At 43.9% G+C, this 21,508-nt stretch overlaps 1 protein-coding gene across 26 annotated transcripts in view; it reads left to right on the forward strand.

The window, feature by feature from the left end:
- KALRN (kalirin RhoGEF kinase) overlaps positions 1-21,508 on the forward strand; it is a 635,703-nt gene that overhangs the window by 295,151 nt on the left and 319,044 nt on the right. For all 26 annotated transcript variants that reach the window (XM_070406353.1, XM_070406356.1, XM_070406366.1 and 23 more), the window contains exon 10: positions 6,646-6,768. In XM_070406353.1, coding sequence (XP_070262454.1) covers positions 6,646-6,768 — 123 coding nt within the window. The remainder of the gene's footprint in view (positions 1-6,645; positions 6,769-21,508) is intronic.

Raw genomic sequence — 21,508 nt, forward strand, 5'->3', positions numbered from 1 at the left:
GGAGGATGTTCCAAGTGCATGAAATGGAACCCACAATGTTCTTGAGACTCAAATGAGCTGCCTGTGTTCATGAAAATGGGAGATGGCTAGAGTAACTGGTGAGCAGAGAGCAGGAAAAAGGGGGTAAGAAGTTTGGAGAAATGGGCTGGGTCCATGTCAAATTAGGCTTCACAAGCTATGGGGAGAATTTGGGTTTTCTAAATGTGATAGGAAACAATTGTGGAGTTTCAATAAGGGAGTGTCATGATTTGATTTTTGTTTAAAGAAATAGGTCTGGCTCCTGTGTGGATGGGCATGGCAAGAGTAAAAGAAGGGAAATCATTTAGAGAGCTGGTGGGGTGAGTGAAGAAAGATGGTGGCTTAGACTAGAAAGGTTGTGGCAGAAACGGTGGACAAGAAAGAGCTAAAATAAGAAAGATTCTCAGGCTTGAGGCTAAGCAGTCAGGTCAAGTGTCCTGATTTGAGACAGTGAGGTCCGGAGAGGAGAAGGCACACACCCAGCAGGGTCACAGCTGAGTAGGAGCAGAGCAGGGATGAGACCCCAAAGATAGTATCGATAAATTAGGATGATCATGGTGGTGCCACAATACAGTGGTGCTCTAGGGACCCAAGACACTTTTACATGTAAGTAGAGCTTACATACCAACTTAAAACTTTGTTCTGAAGGTGGTTGTCTCTAAGTGCAGGGGTCTCCTATCCTGGGCTGGGAGATGCTTGGGTCTCCTCTAAAACTAAGATTCTATCATCCTGACCAGTGTGGCTCAGTTGTTTGCGCGTTGTCCCATGCACCTAAAGGTAGCTGGTTCTATTCCCTGGTCAGAGCACATGTCCTGGTTGCAGGCTCAGTTCCTGATAGGAGATGTGTAGGAGGCAGCCAATCCATGTTTGCTCTCACATCAGTGTTTCTCTCTCTCTCTCTCCCTCTTCCTTCCTTTCTCTCTAAAAAAATCAATTTTAAAAATCTTTTAAAAATAAATAAAACTAAGATTCTATCAAGTTATAATAATAATAATAATAATAATAATAATAATGTCCTGGGATAGGAGTCAGCTAGATCCCTTGATGTTTTCCCATTCACTCAGCTGCATTCATGGCCACTGTTCAGAAAATAATCAATACTGTAGTTCTCTTCAAAAGGACTTTTTCTCTTCTCCTTAGCAGCTAGAAAGGACTGTCTCTTCCCCTGAAAAGTATTGTCTTGATTGTATGCTGGTTGAAATAAACACAATTAAATGAGAAAGAAAGGGGGTGATTAGGGAATTATGCATAATGGCTGTTAGATTGGCTCCCAAATTCAGTTTAGGATGTGTCTCTCTTGGAGAAAGGATGTTCTGGGAAAGGAGTAATTTCTGTTTGAAAAGTTGGGGCACAAGAACGGAGGCAGAGCTTTACAAGTTGCTTACAAGACTGCCTGTCTGCTGGAGTGGCGAGGAGTCCCACGCTCACCCGGGCTATTGTTCCCACTGACAGGGTGAAGGTCAGACTTTTTGCTGAATGGGTGGCACAACTTCTCCCAAGACAGTTGGGCAGTAGCCTCAACCATGTTTGCACTTGACAGTTCATAGCTATAAACATTCATTGAGTATCTCCTGAATGTGTGGTGCTGGCAGGGCTGCTGGGGGAAGGGGCAGATGAAAGAATGTGAGAACTAAATACACCGGTAGGAACTACCTACCTGCCAAGAGGGGCAGTGGAGAGGGTGGAGATGGAGAGAGAGAACTAGGAATGCAGACTGTGAGAGATGCTAAGATAGAGTTAACAATAGGAGTGTGGAGCTGTAGATATTCACCCCAAAGTTGTGTGTTGGGGGATGAGTTTGAGTTGAGTAGAGTTCAACATGTCTTAAGCAAAGCACACTCTGTGCTGAGTACCATGCTGTTTGGAAGTCACAGGAGGTCGAAGGCTAGTGGGAGAGACAGGCCCATGGGCAATAATTGTGGTTTGGACAGAATCAGAGATGAGTGACCCCACCACAGCCTGGCGGGTTATTAAAGAGAAAATGCTTTCTAAAACTAGAGATTTTTGAGATGGCACTTAAAGGATCACTAGAAAGGAGCCTAGAAAGTGGATATAGGGAGAAACAAGATGTGGACATTTTAAGTAAAGCTAAACACAGCGACAGCAAAACTCAGGAGGTAAGGAGTAGCTTTGGGGGAATTTAGGGGTGAGGCAGAAACCTATTAGAGGTGGGGTTGAAAGTGGGGTAGGGCTGGCCACAGAGGACTGCATGTCAGGTTAAGGGGCCCCTCAAAAACTATATCTCAGTGAAATGCCCTTTCAAGTATGCACAGGTTAATTTCACTTAAGCCTAAATTTGTGTCCTTCAAATGGATTTGTTCCTAATTTTTTGTATATTATTAGGATCCAGTTATATCAACAATTTATAATTTATTTTTAAACCATAGTGAATAAAATTATTTCCTTGAAACTAAGGGTGCATCTTGCCAGAGCAGATTGACAACAATCATTGGGTGCTACTTCCACTCAGGTTCAGAAGCACAACTGTCATTTATCAAAACCACAGCATGAATATGAAAGTTGAAAGAAAACTTAAGAAAAACCTGTCATTTCTGTTCTGTCCCTTGTAACTTGCTTCTGCACCAGTGACCCTGGGGTCAACCTTCCACATGCCTCTCCACCACCCCAATAACCAATCACCAAATCCTGGCTATTCCTTCCCCTAAATATTACCCAAGCCTATCTCTCCACGGACACTGCCATTGGCCTTGTCTATGCCACCATCGTCTCTTCAGGATTTCTGCAGTAACCTCCTGTTTTCCCACCTCTCTCTTCTTGTCGTCTTCCAACTGACTCTCCACAAAGCAGACAGAACCATAACTTCTAAATGCAGATCCCACAATGTCTCCTCCTCCTTGCAGCCCTTCAGTGGCTCTTAGCATGAATGTTGGAAGCTGACTCCACACACCAGGCTCAGCACCATCTGGCTTCTGCCTTCTCTGGGCTCATTTCCTCCTTCCTTCCTACTCAAGCCATGCTGATCTTTCTAATTCCGAGCTTAAGTCCTATTTGCTCTCACATCTCAGCTCAACCTTACTTCAGAGAGGCCTTCCCTGACCCCCCAATTAGGGGCCCCTGACTGTTGGCACTTTTCACCATTGCAATTAATGATGAATTGTGTGACTTTGGGTCTAGTGCTTGTTGCTTATATAGCTGAGTTTCTGGAGTGAGGGCCACACCTGCCTTGTTTAACACTGTACTCAGGCTGTCCTTGTACCCAGCTGTAGGGCACAATGAGAGTAATAAATATGTTTGAATGTATGAATCTCCATATCCACATGTGTTTCTCTGCTTCCTGAAGAGCCCTTACACAAAAACAAAAAGATAAAAAACTTTGTATTGGGAACACTTAAATACCCATTCAAAGCCATCACTAGGAATAATTAACCACCATTCTGCACTATCCTGATTATAATTGGTAATTGAATATTTAAAAATATATTGTAGATGAGAGAGTTAAACAGAGCTAGCTAATAAGAGGTATCTTGACAGGTACCTACACTTTGGTAGATCCAGGGTTTGGCTAGAAATGCAATTTATTCTTCAACCAGTGGTGTTCAGAGTCTGGGTGTTCAGAAGCTGAGGGGTGTGCAGATTTCCAGTGCTGCACATTAATTTACTTTTCAGAGGTGCCTTTCTCTGCTGCCCATTCTGTGTGGGAGGCTGGATTGTACTCCCAGGGTTGGGGTCATGGAATCAGGGTTAAGAGAGCATGTGGTCCAAATGTGTACATCAAACCATGCTGGCTCTAAATGAACCGTCTGTTACAGAACAGGCAGAAATTGGCATTTTACACAATAACTCATATATTGTGCTTACCTATTCTTGGGCACTCTTTTGGTGTCTGTGTATTACTGAAATATTTTGTTCACTTCCTAAATCACTTGCCTTTTTGTCTATTAAATTGGTTTCCCTGCAGTTCCCGAACCTCATTGAGGTTGCACAGGTTCCCCCACAGCTTCAGTTCTAATGGCGGGAGTTGGATGAAACAGAGGCAATGTAACATCACAGAGCAATCAAAGTTATGTTTAAACTAAGTGAAAGCCTCTCAAATGGGAAGTAAATAGATTTTTAAGTGGTTAAGGTAGAGCTAATTAAGTAAACTGTCACTAACTGAAAATAAATCGACATTTTAAAGGAAGCAAGATAACTTAAACAGGAAACAAATTGCTTTTTAATAAAGTTTAAAAGTTGTGAAATCACTCCCAGGGAGTAAAAAAGCTCACCATTTCCGAACTAGTGGATGAAAATCATTCTTCTTTACCCAATGTGCTTTAGAATAACCAATTTTATTAAAACTAGAGATAAAAAATGAAATGCAATAAAATAAAATTCATGGAAACAGTGTGAGACAAGCAAGTCGCACTTAACTGCGCAAAGCTAAATTAAGAAAGAAATTGTAATCTGAAAATCTGTCATAAATTCCAAAGCCTTCATGAAATGCTGCAAGACAGCTCTTTTGTATATAAAAATTATCCCCAAGCTTCAATTCATTCTCAAAAGGGGATTAATAAAAGTTTAGATATGCACAAACATTATAAAACTGTGCGATGGGAAACTTTGTGACTTGAACTATTTATCTTTGACCTTGCATGCTGATGCTCATGCTCCCCTTTATAACAGAGAATTGTGGGATCAAATTGTTGCAAGTCAAGTAAAAATACTCTCTCCTGATTTTTCTGCTGTTGAAATTTCACCATACATAATTCTAAGGGAACATAGGCTCTTCTTTCTTCTAAGAAAGGAACATTTAGAGCTCCTTTCAATGCTGCCTTTCAGTGTTTGCAAAAGGTAAAAATACAGTTCATTTACTACTGCGATTTCTTTTTACAGTTGTGCCTCCAAAATCTCTACATCCAATGTTTAAAAGCATTTTTAAAAAAACCTTTTTCTTCACTTTAATGGACAATTACCTGACCTTCTGGCTTTGTTAAGTGGTTGTTTGCCAAACCACTTCACAAACATGTTAATATATTCACATGTCCATTGCTCTGAACTAATACCATCTTTTTTTCTTTTAATTTTTATCGTTGAAAGTATTTCATACGTCTTCCTTTCCCCCCATTGACTTCTCTTACCCTGACCAACGCCCCCACTCCCCCAGGCCTTCACCACCCTATTGTCTGTGTCCATGAGTTATACATATACACATGAGTTCATTGGTTGATCTCTCCCCCCACTCCCCTGCCTTCTCTCTGAGGTTTGACAGTCGGTTTCATGTTTCTATATGTTCATCAGTTTATGTTATTCAATACCATCTTGTTGTGACCTTGGTGACACTGTCATGGAAGGCTTTGAAGGCTTTGTACTTTGCACAATTGCAGGCATTCATTTATCTCAGGTGCCAGAGAGGGTGAAGCCGAAGGCTGGATTCTGCAGAGCTGGAACTCCCATGCCTGCTGGCTATGGGATGATTTTATCTATCTGCTTGCCATAGGGCAATCTGTAGAAAAAACAGAGGAATGGATTAAAGCACCCTTTTAAACAGGCCTAGTTCATCTGTCATTTTCCCAAAAGTCCTTTTAAATTCTGAGAAGGCTAATTCATCATTAATCAAATACTCAGTTAAAGTTTAATATAGTACGAGTAGAGTGAGTTCAGTTGAGTTTGGGCCGGATTTGAAATAGGTACTAGTATGTCTGCATGATTCTGATGTCATTGTAGCTGCCTGATTTACTGAGCGCCAACTCCTCAGCAACAGAAAATGAACTGCTTCCTTTCTCCCACATTTTTGTTAGGCCACCTGAGCAAATGCAAAAGGGATGTTAAAGGCTTTGGTCCTCTTTATATTTCAAGATTTTTAAGGGGTTTCCACTCCCCTTGTGAAGTGCCCCTCAAGACAACATATTTTCTCACTTTCTCAGCATCCCCTCACTCACGTCTCTACTGCTGTAGCCACCTCTGTTCCAGCTTCTCCAAACACTGAGGAAAATGTCTTGAGGCCAAATCACTAGGTCTTAAGCCTGGAAGAGTAACCAGTCGCCACTGCTTCCCAAGAGAATCATAGATACTAAAGGCCTTAAGGGTGTAAAGAGCTTATTTATTTGGTTGGTCGGTTGATGTTGCGTGAGGGGGAGGTGGAAAGAACCCAGAGAGTGCAGTTGTCCTGGTGATTAGCTATCTTGAGCATCACTCCAGTTGGAAACTGACTACTCTGGACTTTACTTCCAAGATTAGGAGAGTCCCAGGAGCACAGTGAGGCAGCATGCCTGTAACTGGTTGCCACTGCTGTGACTATTTTTATGGTAGAGAGAAAGCCGAGGAACTGCCCGACTTGATACTTTATGTGGTTGGAATCAAGGTGATTGAGGGCGTTAAACTGTGCCTGATGGTCTATGTAGCTTACTTTTAAAAAGGAATGAATTAAGGTGAGAAAACTGAAAAAGTGATGAGGTGATATTGTGGAGATAAAAAAGGAAGAGCTGAATTTAGTTAAGGGTGGGGCTGTTGTATTGCCCATGGCTGTAAAGAAATTCCCTGTATCTACCGTGATTGAACATTTCCACCTGGACTGCTTGCTGCCTTCTGATTGGGATGGGGACTCTAGGACTTTAGCAGTCGCATATGTTGTCACATGTCTTTCCTTCTGCCCAAAAGTCATTTTTTCTGTCTTCCTCCTCTGATCAGGTGTTGGACTGGATTGAAAACCATGGTGAGGCCTTTCTCAGCAAACACACAGGGGTTGGGAAGTCCCTGCATCGAGCCCGAGCCCTGCAGAAGCGGCATGATGACTTTGAAGAGGTGGCTCAGGTAAGATGCCGAGTATAGTTGTAGGTGTGTGTGTGTGCATGTGTGTGTGTGGAGCTGGGTGAGAGAGACCAGGGCTGTGACTTTGGTGTCTGGGGAGGCACATTGGTTGATAGCCCATGGCTTCTGGGCTGCCATTCTGCCTAATGCAAGGAGACCTTTGTCTGCTCTTGAGTCCCTACATAAGTGGTAAATAGGCCCTCAGTTTACAGTCATCAAAGAAAATCATTCTGCTGGCATGATTTGTAAATGCCTCATCTACAAGGTGGTGATGGCAGGAGGAGATGGCGTTAGGACCATCAACAGCCCAAAGCCACCCCTATGGTTGTCACTGCAGTCAAGTGGAGCTAGAAATCAGTGGCTGCTCTGTTTCTAAAGCTGTGTACCTTCCAGGACCTGGAGGAAGAGATGGCACCTGGTCACCACGCCATGCACCAACAAGGCTGAATGTGCCCACAGAAAGTGCCTTTGTATCACTGGCACAGTATTTAGCCTGTAATTTGCACAATATTCAGCCTTTTAGCTGAGCTGCATACCTATTCCAAAAAAAGGGCACTGTTTTCTAATTTGCACAGAGTGGCTGTATGAGAGACCTTAACCATTTGTCTCAATGGTGGAGTTTGATATAAGAGGGTTTTTGTTCTGAGGCTCCACCCCCAAGATTTTATTTTAACTCCCTTATATTTCTTTTTTGGGAAAATTCCAAATGGATCCTCACAATCTCCATCTTCCAGATAAAATGTGTGGTCAAGTGTGATCAGCTGCAGGGGGAATAAGACTTTTCAGAATCAGGGCGGGCTGGGGCAGCTGGGAAGGGATTGTGTCAGCAGCGACCTGAACCTGGGCCATGAAGGTAGATTAGACCCAACCTGCGGAATAAAGCCTCACAGTTGTGCACTGCTGGTGGGAATGTAAAATGGTGCAGCCACTGTGAAAACTAAACTAAATTAAACATAGCATTACCATATGATTCAACTATCCCACTTCTGGGTATATACCCAAAAGAATTAAAAGGTGGGAAGTGAAAAGCATTTGTACACCCATTTTCATAGTAGTGTTATTCACAGTAGCCAAAAGTGTGCTAGTGTCCATTGATGGATGAATGGATAAACCAAATGTGCTATATACATACAATGGCCTATTATTCAGCCTTAAAGAAGGATCCTACAACATGGATGAACATGAGTACAATATGCTATGTGGAATAAGTCAGTCACAAAAGGACAAATATTGTATGAGTCCTGTTATGTGAAGTAGTCAAATTTATTGAATAGTCAAATTCATTGAGACAGCAGGTAGGATGGTGGTTGCCTTCTGGATGCCTCTCTAGTCTGTTAGGGGGCAAAGAATGGGAGAGAGCTGGGCAGAAAAGGAATGGGGAGTTATTATTTAATAGGCACAGACTTTCAGTTTTGCAAAATAAAGAGTTCTGGGGCTGGATGGTGGTGATGGTGGCACAACAATGTGAACCTACTTAATACCACTAAACTTGACAAGCTTTGTATTATGCATATTTTATCACCTCCACCACCACCATCACAACAACAAAAAGAAGCCTTGTAGCTACACAAGGACCTTCTGCAGAACTCGCTGGACTATGCCAGCATAGTGTAGACACAGGGCCAGTGTGCCTTTGTGGGCAAGATGTAGCACAGATCCAAAATATCTGGGTACCCAGGCATTCTGGGTGCCTCTCCAGCCTGTTAGGGGCAAAAGATGGGAGAGGGCCATTTGGACCCCCTGTCTGCTGAGAATGGGGGGTGGAACCTGGGCTCATTTGTTGGAATGGAGCCATCCCAGAGCTTTGAGGCTCTTGGCTTTTGGCTGTCTTGTGCCTGGGCCTCTCTTCACTTAGGGAGGACGTCCCCAGAGCCACCCCAGCCCTGACCCAGCCCATCCCTTCTGCTCCCTTCCTGCTGCAGCCTCACAGGCAATGACAGCCTTGGTTGCAGGCTCATGAAGGAGCTGTCATTTATGTGTTTTTACAACCAGGCAGGCCTGGCAGCCACTCCAACGTTAACCCCATTCCTCCCATTTTCTCCTTTGCATTCTCACTGGTGCCTGATATGCCTTTCACATGGGACAATGCCTTCACGTAGTACCAGACACACATTAACTTACATTCATACTAGAGGAAGAATGGACACATTTTTTAAAGTTTTTGTTTCCATTATGTATTTTCCATCCCACCAGTCTTGACTGACAGATGGTGTTGGCCTTGTTTATGGAAGAGACACGAAGGCTCAGAAAGTTCTCAGTGTGCTCAGGTCATCTGGCTTGGTGGGGGTCCTGCTGGGATTCAAACCCAGGTCTGTCTGACTCCACAGCTGTGTTCTTACCTAACTCCATGCTGCCCCTCCTTTTTGAGGTATAGGAACTGGGTATAAACTCATTTCCAAGTACCCGTTTGCTCATGAAAAATGCAGAGCAAAAAGCAAGAATGGGAGATGGGGCTGCTGTGGCCATCCTGTTTGACATGTATTACAACTACTAATCTCTTGGTATAATCCACTGCTCCCTGCCTCTGGATTTTGATAGACGGTGAGAAAGAAGGAAGAGTTCTACCTTCCCCAAGGCTCTGCTTTTAGGAGGAATGTTTGCTCTGGGAAGAGGAATAGCAGCTGTGGAATACCTAAGCCAGGGGCCATGAGGTCGCCGCATTGTGCTGTATGTAGGGCTCTAGAGATGGGTGGGTCCTGTAGTCTAGAACAGCGGTCGCCAACTGGTAGTCCATGAAGTCCGAAAGGTTGGTGACCGCTGGTCTAGAAATGAATCCTGTTTTGTTCCCACTGGGCGAGAGGGAGTGAGCAATGAGGCTGCCTAGCATCCTAGAATTGGTAGTCCACGTGGGAAAACCAATTATGACCACGGCAAAGGCAGATGACCATTGGTAGCCGCCTGCCTCAGCCCTGCCTTGTCCTGTGCATGTGATCATCACACTCAGGTGGTGAGGAAGGGGGAGATCCAGGCAGGAAAAGGTGCTCTCTTTCTCTCTCACTTCTGTTCTCAGTCAGGTGAGCACCTCTGGAGGAGAGGAGTGGATCTAACCAGGAATTGGATAATTCTTGAGTTAGTCAGAGATCAGTGACACTAAGTGACAGTGGAGAAGCTTGTTCCTTGTTGTTTGGGGTGCTGGTAGGAGATATGGGCAGGAAGGTTGTCACGTGGTGTGAAGTAGGAGGCTGGGGCATCGCTCCTCAGTGGTCCTGTGGAGGATCATGGTTTAGTGAAGGAACCACTTTCCACTTTATGATTCCATGATTATTTGACCTGAGGCTGACATGAGAAGGGAACACTGAGCTCCCATTCTCTGTTTTCAGGTTTAAAACATGGTCTTGAATCAAAGCAGGAAGAGCTGTTGGCATGTGTTTCAGCTCCTGGAAATTGCCCTCTGCAGGGAGGACCAGCCCTCCGGCAGAGATGGCTATGCAGGGAGCGGGGGAGGTGTAGCAGAGAGCCAGGGAACACATCCATCTCCACTCTGAGACAGATGGGGGGCACCTGTGATTCTCACCATCGGTTACCCTTTGGGGTAAAGACATTTAAGGCAGTTATTAAAATAAATATAATGATAGCTGTGAAGAATGAATGTAGCAATCCATTATCTCTCATTAAACTTGAACTTAAATTTTGTGCTTATTAGCTCTTGAACACATTTGAAACAGACTCTTCACCTGTCATTTGAAGGAAATGAATTAAGTACTTATGAGTCCTCAGTTCATCCTGCAGAGGGCACTCTTTGAATAGCCTACAAGAAGCTGAGGGGCAGGAGGAGAGGACCAGTCATGATAACCTGACTGAGGAAGCTCCTGACTGGCAGGTGGTGAGGGTCCAGCCAGGGGGTTGCACCCAGGGTCTGTCTCTACAGGTCTTTCTTAGTCCAAGCTACTGAGTTTTCTGTGCTCGAATAGAAGATCCTGGCACCAGTGGGAACCCCTCCTGGTTCTGGTAGATCCTTGATTCAAGTTGTCCATAAACTCATCAAATGATGTGGGTCATAGAGTAAATGAGATTTTAAAAAGGTAACTTACTATATTCTTACATACATTTTTGGCATGTTAGGTATCATCAGGAGTATGAACGAGTATAAAATGAAGTTGCTGCCTACAGTAGCATAGCTGTCAGGGGAAAGATGTGCTCATATCTGCCCAGGAGGTAGAATGGGATACCACACTGTTACTTTCTCCCGAGATATTTGCTGTTACTTAGTGGGAAAGTACTCAAGTGCCTGTGGTTGAGAGAGCCGCTGTGCATTCTCTATTAGCGGTCTGATTTATCACCTCATTATCTGCAATGCCAGACTTTCTGTAAGCCAGCTTAGTCAAAAATTATCAAGCATTTACATTCAAATATATATTATCCAATGTCTCAAATCCTATTTAAGCAGCTAAGCATATTAAGTAGCATTAGTGTAACATTTTTGAAAAAGCAGGCCATTTAAAGAAAAGATGTTTAAGACATATAAAAACATAGTCACGAGTAAGTACTTTATTCAATAACCTCTGGTTAGTTATTTCTCTATCTGACCCTAGCTTTTTTCTCAAACTTGACTAGAACACACTTAAAAAAATTTTTCATTCTGACTCTTGGGGTCAAAATAGGCAAAAATGGAAGGGAAACATTTGGCAATCCAGTACATGCACCTGCCTCGGGGGTGGTGTGGTGACCTTTGGAATAAGTTGCATCTTCCTTTTCATGCCCGAGACCAATTATAGCAGCTGCAAACACAAGCAGAAGGAAAAGAGCCTAAATAGATGCTTTTTCACACTCCAGCTTCTTAGAGAGGATGAAAGGCTCTTAAGCAGGATGAAAAAATATAGTGAGGAAGAAAGCCAGGAATATGCAGAGAAATTAATGTCAGAAAGTGGGCAATGCCGAAACCGGTTTGGCTCAGTGGATAGAGCGTCGGCCTGCGGACTGAAAGGTCCCAGGTTCGATTCCGGTCAAGGGCATGTACCTGGGTTGCGGGCACATCCCCAGTGGGAGATGTGCAGGAGGCAGCTGATCAATGTTTCTCTCTCATCGATGTTTCTAGCTCTCTATCTCTCTCCCTTCCTCTCTGTGAAAAATCAATAAAATATATTTTAAAAAAAAGAAAGTGGGCAAGTGGAAGAATGTGAAACAGCAGAAAATGAAGGGCAGTCTTTGCCTTTGAATCTTGTGCAGCCCTGTTCCCACGGGTGGCTTTAGGACATCCCCTCTGCGGACACAGGCAGACATTGCTGCCTGCACTGCTGCGAGGAAGATGTTTCCTGCCATGGTAACTCCGAACCAAGTGTATGCTTTTGATGTGGAAAATTGAGAGGAGGTCAGAGCCAATATCCAAGTATTATAGAGAGCTTGCCGAGCCCCTTGGACCACGACCATGAATTGTCCCCCCACTTTGGCTGCTTCTCAGAAGGTTCTCAAACCTTTACCTCATGACTTACTCGAGGTAAGTAGCGATGAGTAACTGCTATTAAAATGTGAAACGGATGGCACATTCAGGAGGATTTGGGACTGCATTCCTTATGACTTTGAAGTTCTGGGTAGCCAACAAAAGATTTGGAAGCACAGGTGGTGTTTTTATGTCTTGTTTCATGTTATGGCAATGACTATGGAAAGAAGGGAGGCTTTGAGAACAAGTGGCTGCCGATGCTGATGGCATTTTAAAAGGTTTTTCTGGACTGTATCCTACAGAACTAGGATAATGGACTTCTGACACGGGGCAGAGTGCATCCTGTAAAGATTGGGGAGGATGTGCTTTGGCAGAAAACCTTGTGGACCTATCTAGAAGGATTTAGGGAATTTTGAAGTGGAATGAGGACATTATCCCAGTAAAGCCACAACCAGCTGTTCAAGGCACCAGGTGACTTAAAAAGAAGCACTTTGTGGAGTACATTCCCTTAGCTCATCACCCTGGGTTTAAATGAAATACCAAGAATATAGATTGCAAACAATATTTATAGCCTCTCTTATATCAACAAAAGGCATGTGTAACAAGCAAGGTATTTTAACACAAGAAGATTAGTATAATAAATATTCCCGAGACTTCAGGGTATAGAGCTCATAAGTAGAACATGGCAATAGAAGAGTATATTTTGTCTAAAGGACTCTAATAGGAGGGTTAGGGTATATCAGAAAGGCTCATCCCTGTGAGAGCTACAGACCTGAGGGTAATGAAGAGATGGGGAAATAACAGAGATGAAAGGAGAGCCAAAAAAAAGCCCTGGTGGTTCCTGGAGAGGACCGTTGTCTGCTCCATCAGATGGAGGATATGGAAATTAGTATGTGATTTCAGTTCTGGCTCAAGGTAAAACATGGTGGTGATGAGAGTCCTCAACTTTCCTGGCATCGCCTGTAAATTCTGTGACACTGTAAATAAGTCGCTGAGAGCCAAAGGTTCTACATGGTAGAGAGCGAATCATTGTAGCAAAGCCTGAAAGAGTGTAGGTTGTCTAGACCAGTGATTCCCAAAGTGGGCGCTACCGCCCCCCGGTGGGCGCTGCAGCGATCCAGGGGGGCAGTGATGGCCACAGGTGCATTTGGGGGCGATGAGTAACTGCTATTAAAATTTTTTTAAAAAAATTAATTTCCAGGGGCTGAGTAATATTTTTTTCTGGAAAGGGGGCGGTAGGCCAAATAAGTTTGGGAACCACTGGTCTAGACTCTCAAGAACCTTGACACTTAGATGAAAGGGTTTAGATATCACTCTCAGAGCAAAAGGGAATATTAAAGGCTTTTGAGTAGTGAGATAAAGAAAAATATAACCTGTAAACCAGAAGGATAAGAATTTATCTATACACTGGCTATTTAGATCGCATGTGGAATATTGTGCCTAATTCTAGAAAATATATTTTCAAAAGGATCTTGACAAACTATCCTGTGATTATTGGAAAGTTGCCAGGATAGTGAAGTTGAAGTAACTGGATATGTTCAGTTCTGAATAAATATTTTTTTTATGAAGGCAGGGGAGTGGGTTTGAGAGTTGAAGGCTGCCTGTAAAAGAGATACGTTTGGAAGGTATCGTGAACCAATTTTAGCTTATTTTAGGTATCACTTCTAACCCACAATTGCTTTTCGAAATGTCTAGCCATGTAATGTGATTCTTATCACAGGAGGTTTTTCCAGTAGAGGCAACCCTTCTTTCCTTAGAATATAAACATCTGCAAGTCTTTTCCATCTTAAAAACAAAGAAAGAAAAAGAAACCAAGACTAACTTTTTAGGGCCCCACTTTCCTGTTTCTCCTTCCCTTCATAGCCCAAATTCTCAAAAGAAGGGTCTATGTTTGTACCTCTACTTCCTCACCTCTTAGATGCCCTTGACCTCTGCCTCTTGCCTTCTGTTTCCTCTGGCTAACCAAGGTTAATCTTATCCAAGTCTCCACCTGACCAATTGTGTTGCTAAATCCAAAGCACACTTTTCAGATATTAATTGGTCTTTCTGAAGTAGTTGACCCTGTTGACCAGTTATTAAGTTATCTTCTACCAAGACTTCCATGATACCATGCTCTTGATTTCCTATGTCTTTCTGTGTGGTCCTTCTTAGACTGTTCTCCCTTTCTCCCAGAATTTGTTCCTCAGATCTCTTCTCACTTTACACTCCCTGCATGATTTTATATTCTTTCCCAGGCTCAAGTGATACCCCTGCTCTGATGGCTCCCATATCTGTGTGTCATCTCTGATTTTACCCCTGAGCTCCCTGTTCATAAATTCCTTGGCTTTCTGGATACCTCCACTTAGATTTCTCAGAGGGTTCTCAAACCCAGTGTGTCCAAAATTTATTTTCTTTTCCCTTCCCAGTGTGTTCTTCCTCTTGTATTCCCTATGCCAGTGAAGGACACCAACTACTCAATTGCTCAAGACAGAAACTTGGGAGTCATTCTTGATTCCCCTCTTGTTCTCACCCTCATGAGTCCACCCCGAAGTCCTACAGATTCTACCTTCTAATGTCCCTTTCCCTCTGTCTCCATCATCTCAGCCTTAGATCACAGTCTGATTTTCCTCTTGCTTGGATGATCACAATAGCTTCCTGTTTTCCCTGACTCCAATCATGGTCTCCTTAAAGCCATCCCACAGATGGCTTCCCACCTTGGTATTACATACTTTTAATGATCTGGCAACTGCCTTCTCCAGTTTTACTTTTTACTTCTCCTGTGCTCCCTCTACCCCCCTACAGGCCTGCTGTCCCAGTGTTGACCTGAGCATGCCTTGCTCTCAGGTGTCAGTGCTATCTCCTCTTTAATCCTTCCCACCTGTTTAACTTTGTCCACTCCTATCCAACTTCTATTCATCTTTATTTTTTAATATTTTTTTATTGATTTCAGAGAGGAAGAGAGAGGGAGAGAAAGATAGAAACATCAATGATGAGAGAGAATCATTGATTGGCTGCCTCCTGTATGCCCCCCACTAGGGATTGAGCCCACAACCCAGGCATGTGCCCTTGACTGGAATCGAACCTGGGACCCTTTCATCCGCAGGCCGATACTCTATCCACTGAACCAAACCGGCTAGGGCTCTATTCTTCTTTAAACATTCATCTCAAGTATCACCTCTTCCAGGAAGCCTTTAGTGGCTTCCATGGTTTGGATTGATTGCCAGTTTTCTAGGTTACATCCCTATCATGGTAGTACTTATCACATGGTGTCACCAATTGTATGCTAGCCTCACTACCCAGCTGGACTGGTACCTTTCTTAGAGCAGGAATTTATTTTTGTTAGTCTTCTTATCCCAAGGTCTAGCATGATGAGCCCAACAGGTAATTGGCACTTGAAAAATAAAGCAATGAATGGTATAGAGGGGATTCTTTTGTTAGGTGTATTTCAGGCCAGATGATCTCTACAGTCCCTTCCAGCTCTGAGAACGATAAATGGAGAAGAGATGGATATTCCTAAGAACACTGGCCCCAGAATCATGTAACCTGGGACCTAACTGAGAGCCATCCTGATAGAACTGGAGACTGCACTGCACGAGAGTTAGCCTAGACAGCCCCGCCCAGCATCTGGCCCTTGGGAAGAGGCATCTTAGAGTCAAAATTTGAAGGAGTTCTTTGACTCTTCTGTATTTTTTAATTAAAAAAACACACACACTAAGTAATTATTTCATATTAAGCCACAGGAAACCAATTTTGACAAAAGGACGTGGTATTCTTTACTCTGTCCATTTCCCCAGCCCCATTAAGGTTCCATGTTTTTTCTAGCTGGGATAGTTACCATCACACTGAGCCTGACTTTCAGGGGAGGCTTAATCCTCTCCCTCTGGTGGCTGAAGTGTGGTGAAGTTCTTGTTCCCTTTCAGAAATCCTCCTTGGTTAGGGTGAATAAGATTGGCTTTTTAAAAAGGAATCTTAAAGGCAACAACAAAACAAAAAAAAAGTAAATTAGACAAAAGGAGCATGTTGATTTTATGTTCAGTTATTGATTTTGAGTCCAAGACAACTCATTTAGTTATGCTTTTTATTCAGTAGGCCACATTCATTGATAGGCTCTTTCCCTTCTCCCTGCAGAGGAGACCCTAATAACAGCAATAATGATAACGGTAGCAATAACACTTACTGAGCACTTTCTATTCTTATGTTAACTCAATTCCCATAACACCCCATGAGTTACATATTTCTAATTTGCACTTACAGATAAGGAATCTGAGGCAAAAAGGTTGGATAACTAACTTGATTTCGAAGAGCTAGTAAGTGCAGAGCTGGGATTCTAACCACCTTGCCATAGAGTCTCTTGACTCATGAGAACTTTGGATGTGACCCACAGTTGGTGACACTCGGCTCTGCTGGATCTTGACCTATTTAACAATTAACTTGGCCAATATCTTGCCCAAGTCTCCTTTCCATTTTGTAGCACAAAATGGTGGATTACAGCCCGGGACATTATTTTTGTCTCTTTCCTTTTACCTTTTGCTGAGGTCAGATTATCATGAACTAAACCTCATAATTTCCAAATGCATACCCCTTGATAGCTCCACAGCCTATTTGAGACATTCCCCTCAGTTCTGATTTCCCATCTATGGGGCATATGGTCTAGTGAAGAAAAGTGTAGCATCTACAGTCAGTCCGTCTTTCTTTCTGTTGGCCTGGGGCTTGTGACAGTCACGTAGTTCCCTGAGCTTCAGCGTCCACTCTAAAATGGAGATAGTGACACCTACCCTGAAGGGTGATATGAGGATTAGAAATAACATATGGAACATGCCTCATAGGGATTTTGGTTTATTGGAGGTGCCTGATGAATGGGCTCTGTGGCAGCAGAGGTGACCGTGGTAATGGTGATGGAGTAATTCTAAGCCTCACGCACTGCAGGCTAGGTTATCAAGTATGCTGCCATCTCTCAAGACACAACTTGGTGTGGTCTGTTTATATGTTGGAAAGAGTGGGCCTGTCTGAGATATGTCGTATGCCAAGGGGACAGGTCAGCTACAGGTACTGACAAGCTTGGCCCTCAGGTTGAGCATTATGGAAGAAGTGGTCAGAACCAAATAAAGGCAACAGAATAATGCTTTGTCCTACCCGGGGGAGAGTAATTGGGGGTACCTAGCCCTGGGCATCCAAGAACCAATGTGTTCACAGAGCCAAGGGGAGGGTAGTTGCATTGAGAAGGCTCTTAACAGATAGCAGGGCTCCAGCCACTGGGCTGCAAATCAGAGGCAGGGTTTCTGGGGCACCAGGAAGGAAATGCTGGCTCTTAGGGATGGGACAGGAGTCTGATTATCAAACCTGGGCACCAGGGCAGGGTTGGATTGGCTGCCCATGGGACCTGTTATGGGGGACCAGTCTGTTAGTAAGATGTGTGAGGCCATCTGATTTCTGTAATTGAACTGGAGCTGAGCCTGCCGTGGGGCCCCAGGGAAGGGAGAAGGAGGGAGAGAGCCTGGGCACCAAGAGAGAGCACTCTCCCACCTAACAGACTCGGACTCAGCAGGCCTCCTCGGAGGGTACAGCTGCCTGACCACTAGCTTCACAGAGTGACAACGTACTTACCTGGCACAGTGAGAATGCCTGCAGATAGGAAGAATAAAGATACTTTCAGAGGGAGAGCATTGGCACGGTTGAGAAAGGAAACAGGGAAGCTGTAGCAAAGGAAAGCTTTCTCGTCGGCCCAGTATTGATTCTGAAAGCAAACCATCAATAACCATGTCTTCCAATAATTAGTTTCAACACAGGTCAACCTGCCCAGATTGAGAGAAGCCAAATCGACTTCCTATCTCTTCCCTCCTTCTCTCATTTCTGTGACACATTAGGAGCAGGATGGTGCGGGGGTGTGCTGTGCCGTGGGAGCCAGCACTGTCTCATCTGAAGCAAGAGGGGGCATGTGATGGATTTGCATGCATGGGAATGTATGCAAATTCCACAGTGAAAATATTTATCTGGGATAGAAATGTTTTGAAAAATATCTGCAAGGATTTAAACCTGTGCTATAAAGGAAAACAAGAACAAGTAATAACTGCCATTTATTTTATACATACCTTTATAAGAAATATCTTTTAATTATTGAAATAACTCTATAGTGTAGGTTTTAATATTATCCTCACTTTTCAGATGAAAAGTCAGTCCTAGAGAGGATCATTCAAGTGCAGGAAGCAAGATTTGAACTCAGGCAGTTTGACCCCAGAGCCCACACTTCTAGCTCACATACATTTTGGAGTAACAGGGAAACACTGAACTTATTCAACTCTCATTTCTATTTTTTCCAAATGAAGTTTTATCTTTCTTTTTTAAAATTTTAATTGTAAAACTATGCATTTCAATATAGAAGTGCAGATGAGCAAAAAAACCAAAAATAATCCACCCACTCAGCTGTCGGTATAACAGTTGCCAATGCTTTCCAGATATTTCTCAATACGTATATGTATATTATTCATCAGCTTTTTTCACTTAATGATATATCCATGGTAATGGAGATATGTCTACAATGTTACTTATTTTTGCTTGTGAAGTCTTTAATATTTAGAATTCTTACTCTTTTTCAGATTCTAGTAACTTATAGGCTACTAAAAAGAAGTACTGTCATAAGTCGGTAAGAAGAATCAAAATAAGCATTGCAAACAGGGCTGGGTTTAAGCCGAGCCTTCAGGATCTTTTCCCAAGAGAAAGCTTCAGAAAATGGGAGTGCACAGTGTCCTCCCAAGCCTTTCCAGTTCCCCACTGTAGGTGCCTAATAAGAGCCCTCTGGGCCCCTGAAACTGGCCCTGGTGGGACGCGATGATGGTGAGCACTTCAAAACAGTAACTTCTGTAGCCTCTTTCCTCCTCCTCTTCCTACCTTCTTCTTTCTCTCCTTGTCCTCCTCTTTTTCCTTCATGTCTCCATCTTCTCCTGAAAGGTCCTTTCCTGAAATAGGGGCTCTAGTCAGGTTCCAGGCTGCAGCGCTTAGCTCTGGTCCAAGTATGGTCTCAGGTAGGCAGAGTGTTCCAGGACCCCTACGGGCTCCTGAAGCAAGTGCTCCTTGCTGTGTCATTCAGGGTGATGGCACAACCAGGAGTATCCTGGCTGCAGGGCAAGGCTTCTGAGGACTTGTGGGTAGATGAGGCAGCTGGGTCAGGTAACAGCGCCTAAGAGCCCGAGTGGAAGGGCTTCAGGCTGTAGGTTATGCAAATGGAAAAACAAACACACATCGCCAACAAGAACAACCCACCAAGCAGATTATGTGTCCTTTTTTCCTCTGCCAATGAGCAACTGGAGACATTTTCATGGACCAATTTTGTTTGGAATAAATTTTTAACAGGAGGAAAGCTCACTGCCAAATTCTGACAGGAACAAACCACCGAATCTGATTCATTCCACCTGGAAAATGAGCCTCGTCCAGGGCAGAGGGAGCTGAGCTCTTGCAGCCTCCTGCAGTATCAGGCGGCACCCAGGATTCACCAGGATGGACATCTTTATTCATCTTCAGAGGCACAAGGCAAAGGCCCAGTCAGCCTGGGTTTCCATAGAGACTAGTGCAACTGTCCTACTACATTACAGGAGCCGACAGCACCAAGTACTGGCAGCCTCAGCTGTAATTACATCTCTCCATGGTGTTTCAGGCTGTGGGCTATTTTGTACAATATATCTGAGCTTCAGTGATGCCAAGTATGGATTGACTATCTCTGGTGGACTTTAGTCCATCACATGCCTAGAATTTGAAAATAACAGAGAGAGATGGGGACATTTAGTAAAGTTAAAAGGGGAACTCCAAGTCCATGTGATGGACACGTTTTCTTCTTCACAAGGCTTGGACTCTGCCTAAATCATGGACTCTTTCATGTCTTGGGATTCACAAGGTCAGGCTCATTTGCTTAAAAAACTACAGCTAAAGGCGAGAGGGCTATCTGGATGCAAACCTTGGGTCTGACCCACCTGCTGTAGCTGTCACTCTGGTAAAAGTTTTACAGGTTTGTAAAGTTAGAAAGGTTTGAGGTTTGAGGTTTACACCAAGAAATCAGATTTCATCCTGGCTTCAGGCAGCCAGATGATCTGGCACCAGATGACTTTGGTACAGGGTAATCTCCTAGAATGTCTCTTTCCTTACCCTATGCCTCATGTGAAGGCCACTTCTACAATTAGTGCCATTATCTCCTCACTAAAAAAAACGGAGTTACAGGTTCTCCCTCCCCTCTTCCTTGTGGGAGGTAAGAAAATCCCCGAGAAGATGCAGGGACTAGAACACCTGGGTGGGAAGCCCCTAGTGACTCCAGCTGAATGCACAGGTCACCTGACCTCACCAGCCTCGTTTCTGCATCTGTAAAATGGGGGAAATGTTTACTCCATCATAGTTGAAGTAGGCATCCAAAAGACAATGCACTTAAAAGCACTTTAAGTCTAGAGCACGGAGCAAATATAAATTGCCATCATTATTATTCGGGGGATATAGTGACAGTGGATGAGATCATGTCTGGAACACGGTCAGAAAAGAGGAACTAAAGATTTAGAAAGGATTGATGACATTGCCCCACACAGGGTATTTCCCAAGAGAGAGAATGTGCTGACCAGTCTCTCAGTTTAACTGAACTCGTCATGCCCCGGACTTCTCAGGCTGTTTGAGGGCCAGATTCCCATACATAGCAGGATTAGCTGGGGAAACTTGCCACATTCTAAAGCTAAAGCTAGTGATTGAATAAGGCTTGTTCTGGTGTTTATATAAGTGTGGGTCAGTGAGGCTTTGGGGTCAAAAGTAGGTTGATGCTCTGTATGTAGATCCCTCTGACCACTTACCTTACATGCCCTTCCGACCAGAAAGAATAGGGAAGCCCAGCAGGCAATTGGGCTAGTTATGCCCAGCTCTTCCAGCGAGTCCTGGGCTCTCTGCGAAGTTACTCATGCCCTGCCAGACCCATATCTTAGCCAGCGTGCTTCCAGTCATTGTGTCACCACTCACTAACCCCATTGCTTAGTTTCCCCTTTGTAGTGTTGAGGGTGGGTTTGTACTGAATTCCTCAGGGTTCTTGCTGAGGCTTTCATGACTGGGCGCTATGAGTACAGTCTGTGGTCATGGAAGATAGCTCTTGGCCTCTAAAAGTTGGCAACATTCAAGAGCTCCAGATAATGAGGTGAATGATGGGGTGTGAGCCTGAATCTCATGGCTCTTCCCTGTCTCCTGGTCCAATTTCCAGCTATTGGAATTCTGCCCTTTCCCTCGAGGGCCCTATGTGGGAAGACTTTGATCTCACGCAGTATCTCTGCCCTGAGAAAATGCTCCAATGGGCGAGTCTCTTCACTCAGTCTCCTAAGGAAAGGAAACGGGGGGAACGTGCGTTTCCTCTGTGAAAGTGGGGATCCTAGGACT

Source organism: Myotis yumanensis, unplaced genomic scaffold, assembly GCF_028538775.1.
Source record: "Myotis yumanensis isolate MYYU_CA2020_CCGP unplaced genomic scaffold, mMyoYum1.0.hap1 SCAF_2, whole genome shotgun sequence".
Lineage (NCBI taxonomy): Eukaryota > Metazoa > Chordata > Mammalia > Chiroptera > Vespertilionidae > Myotis > Myotis yumanensis.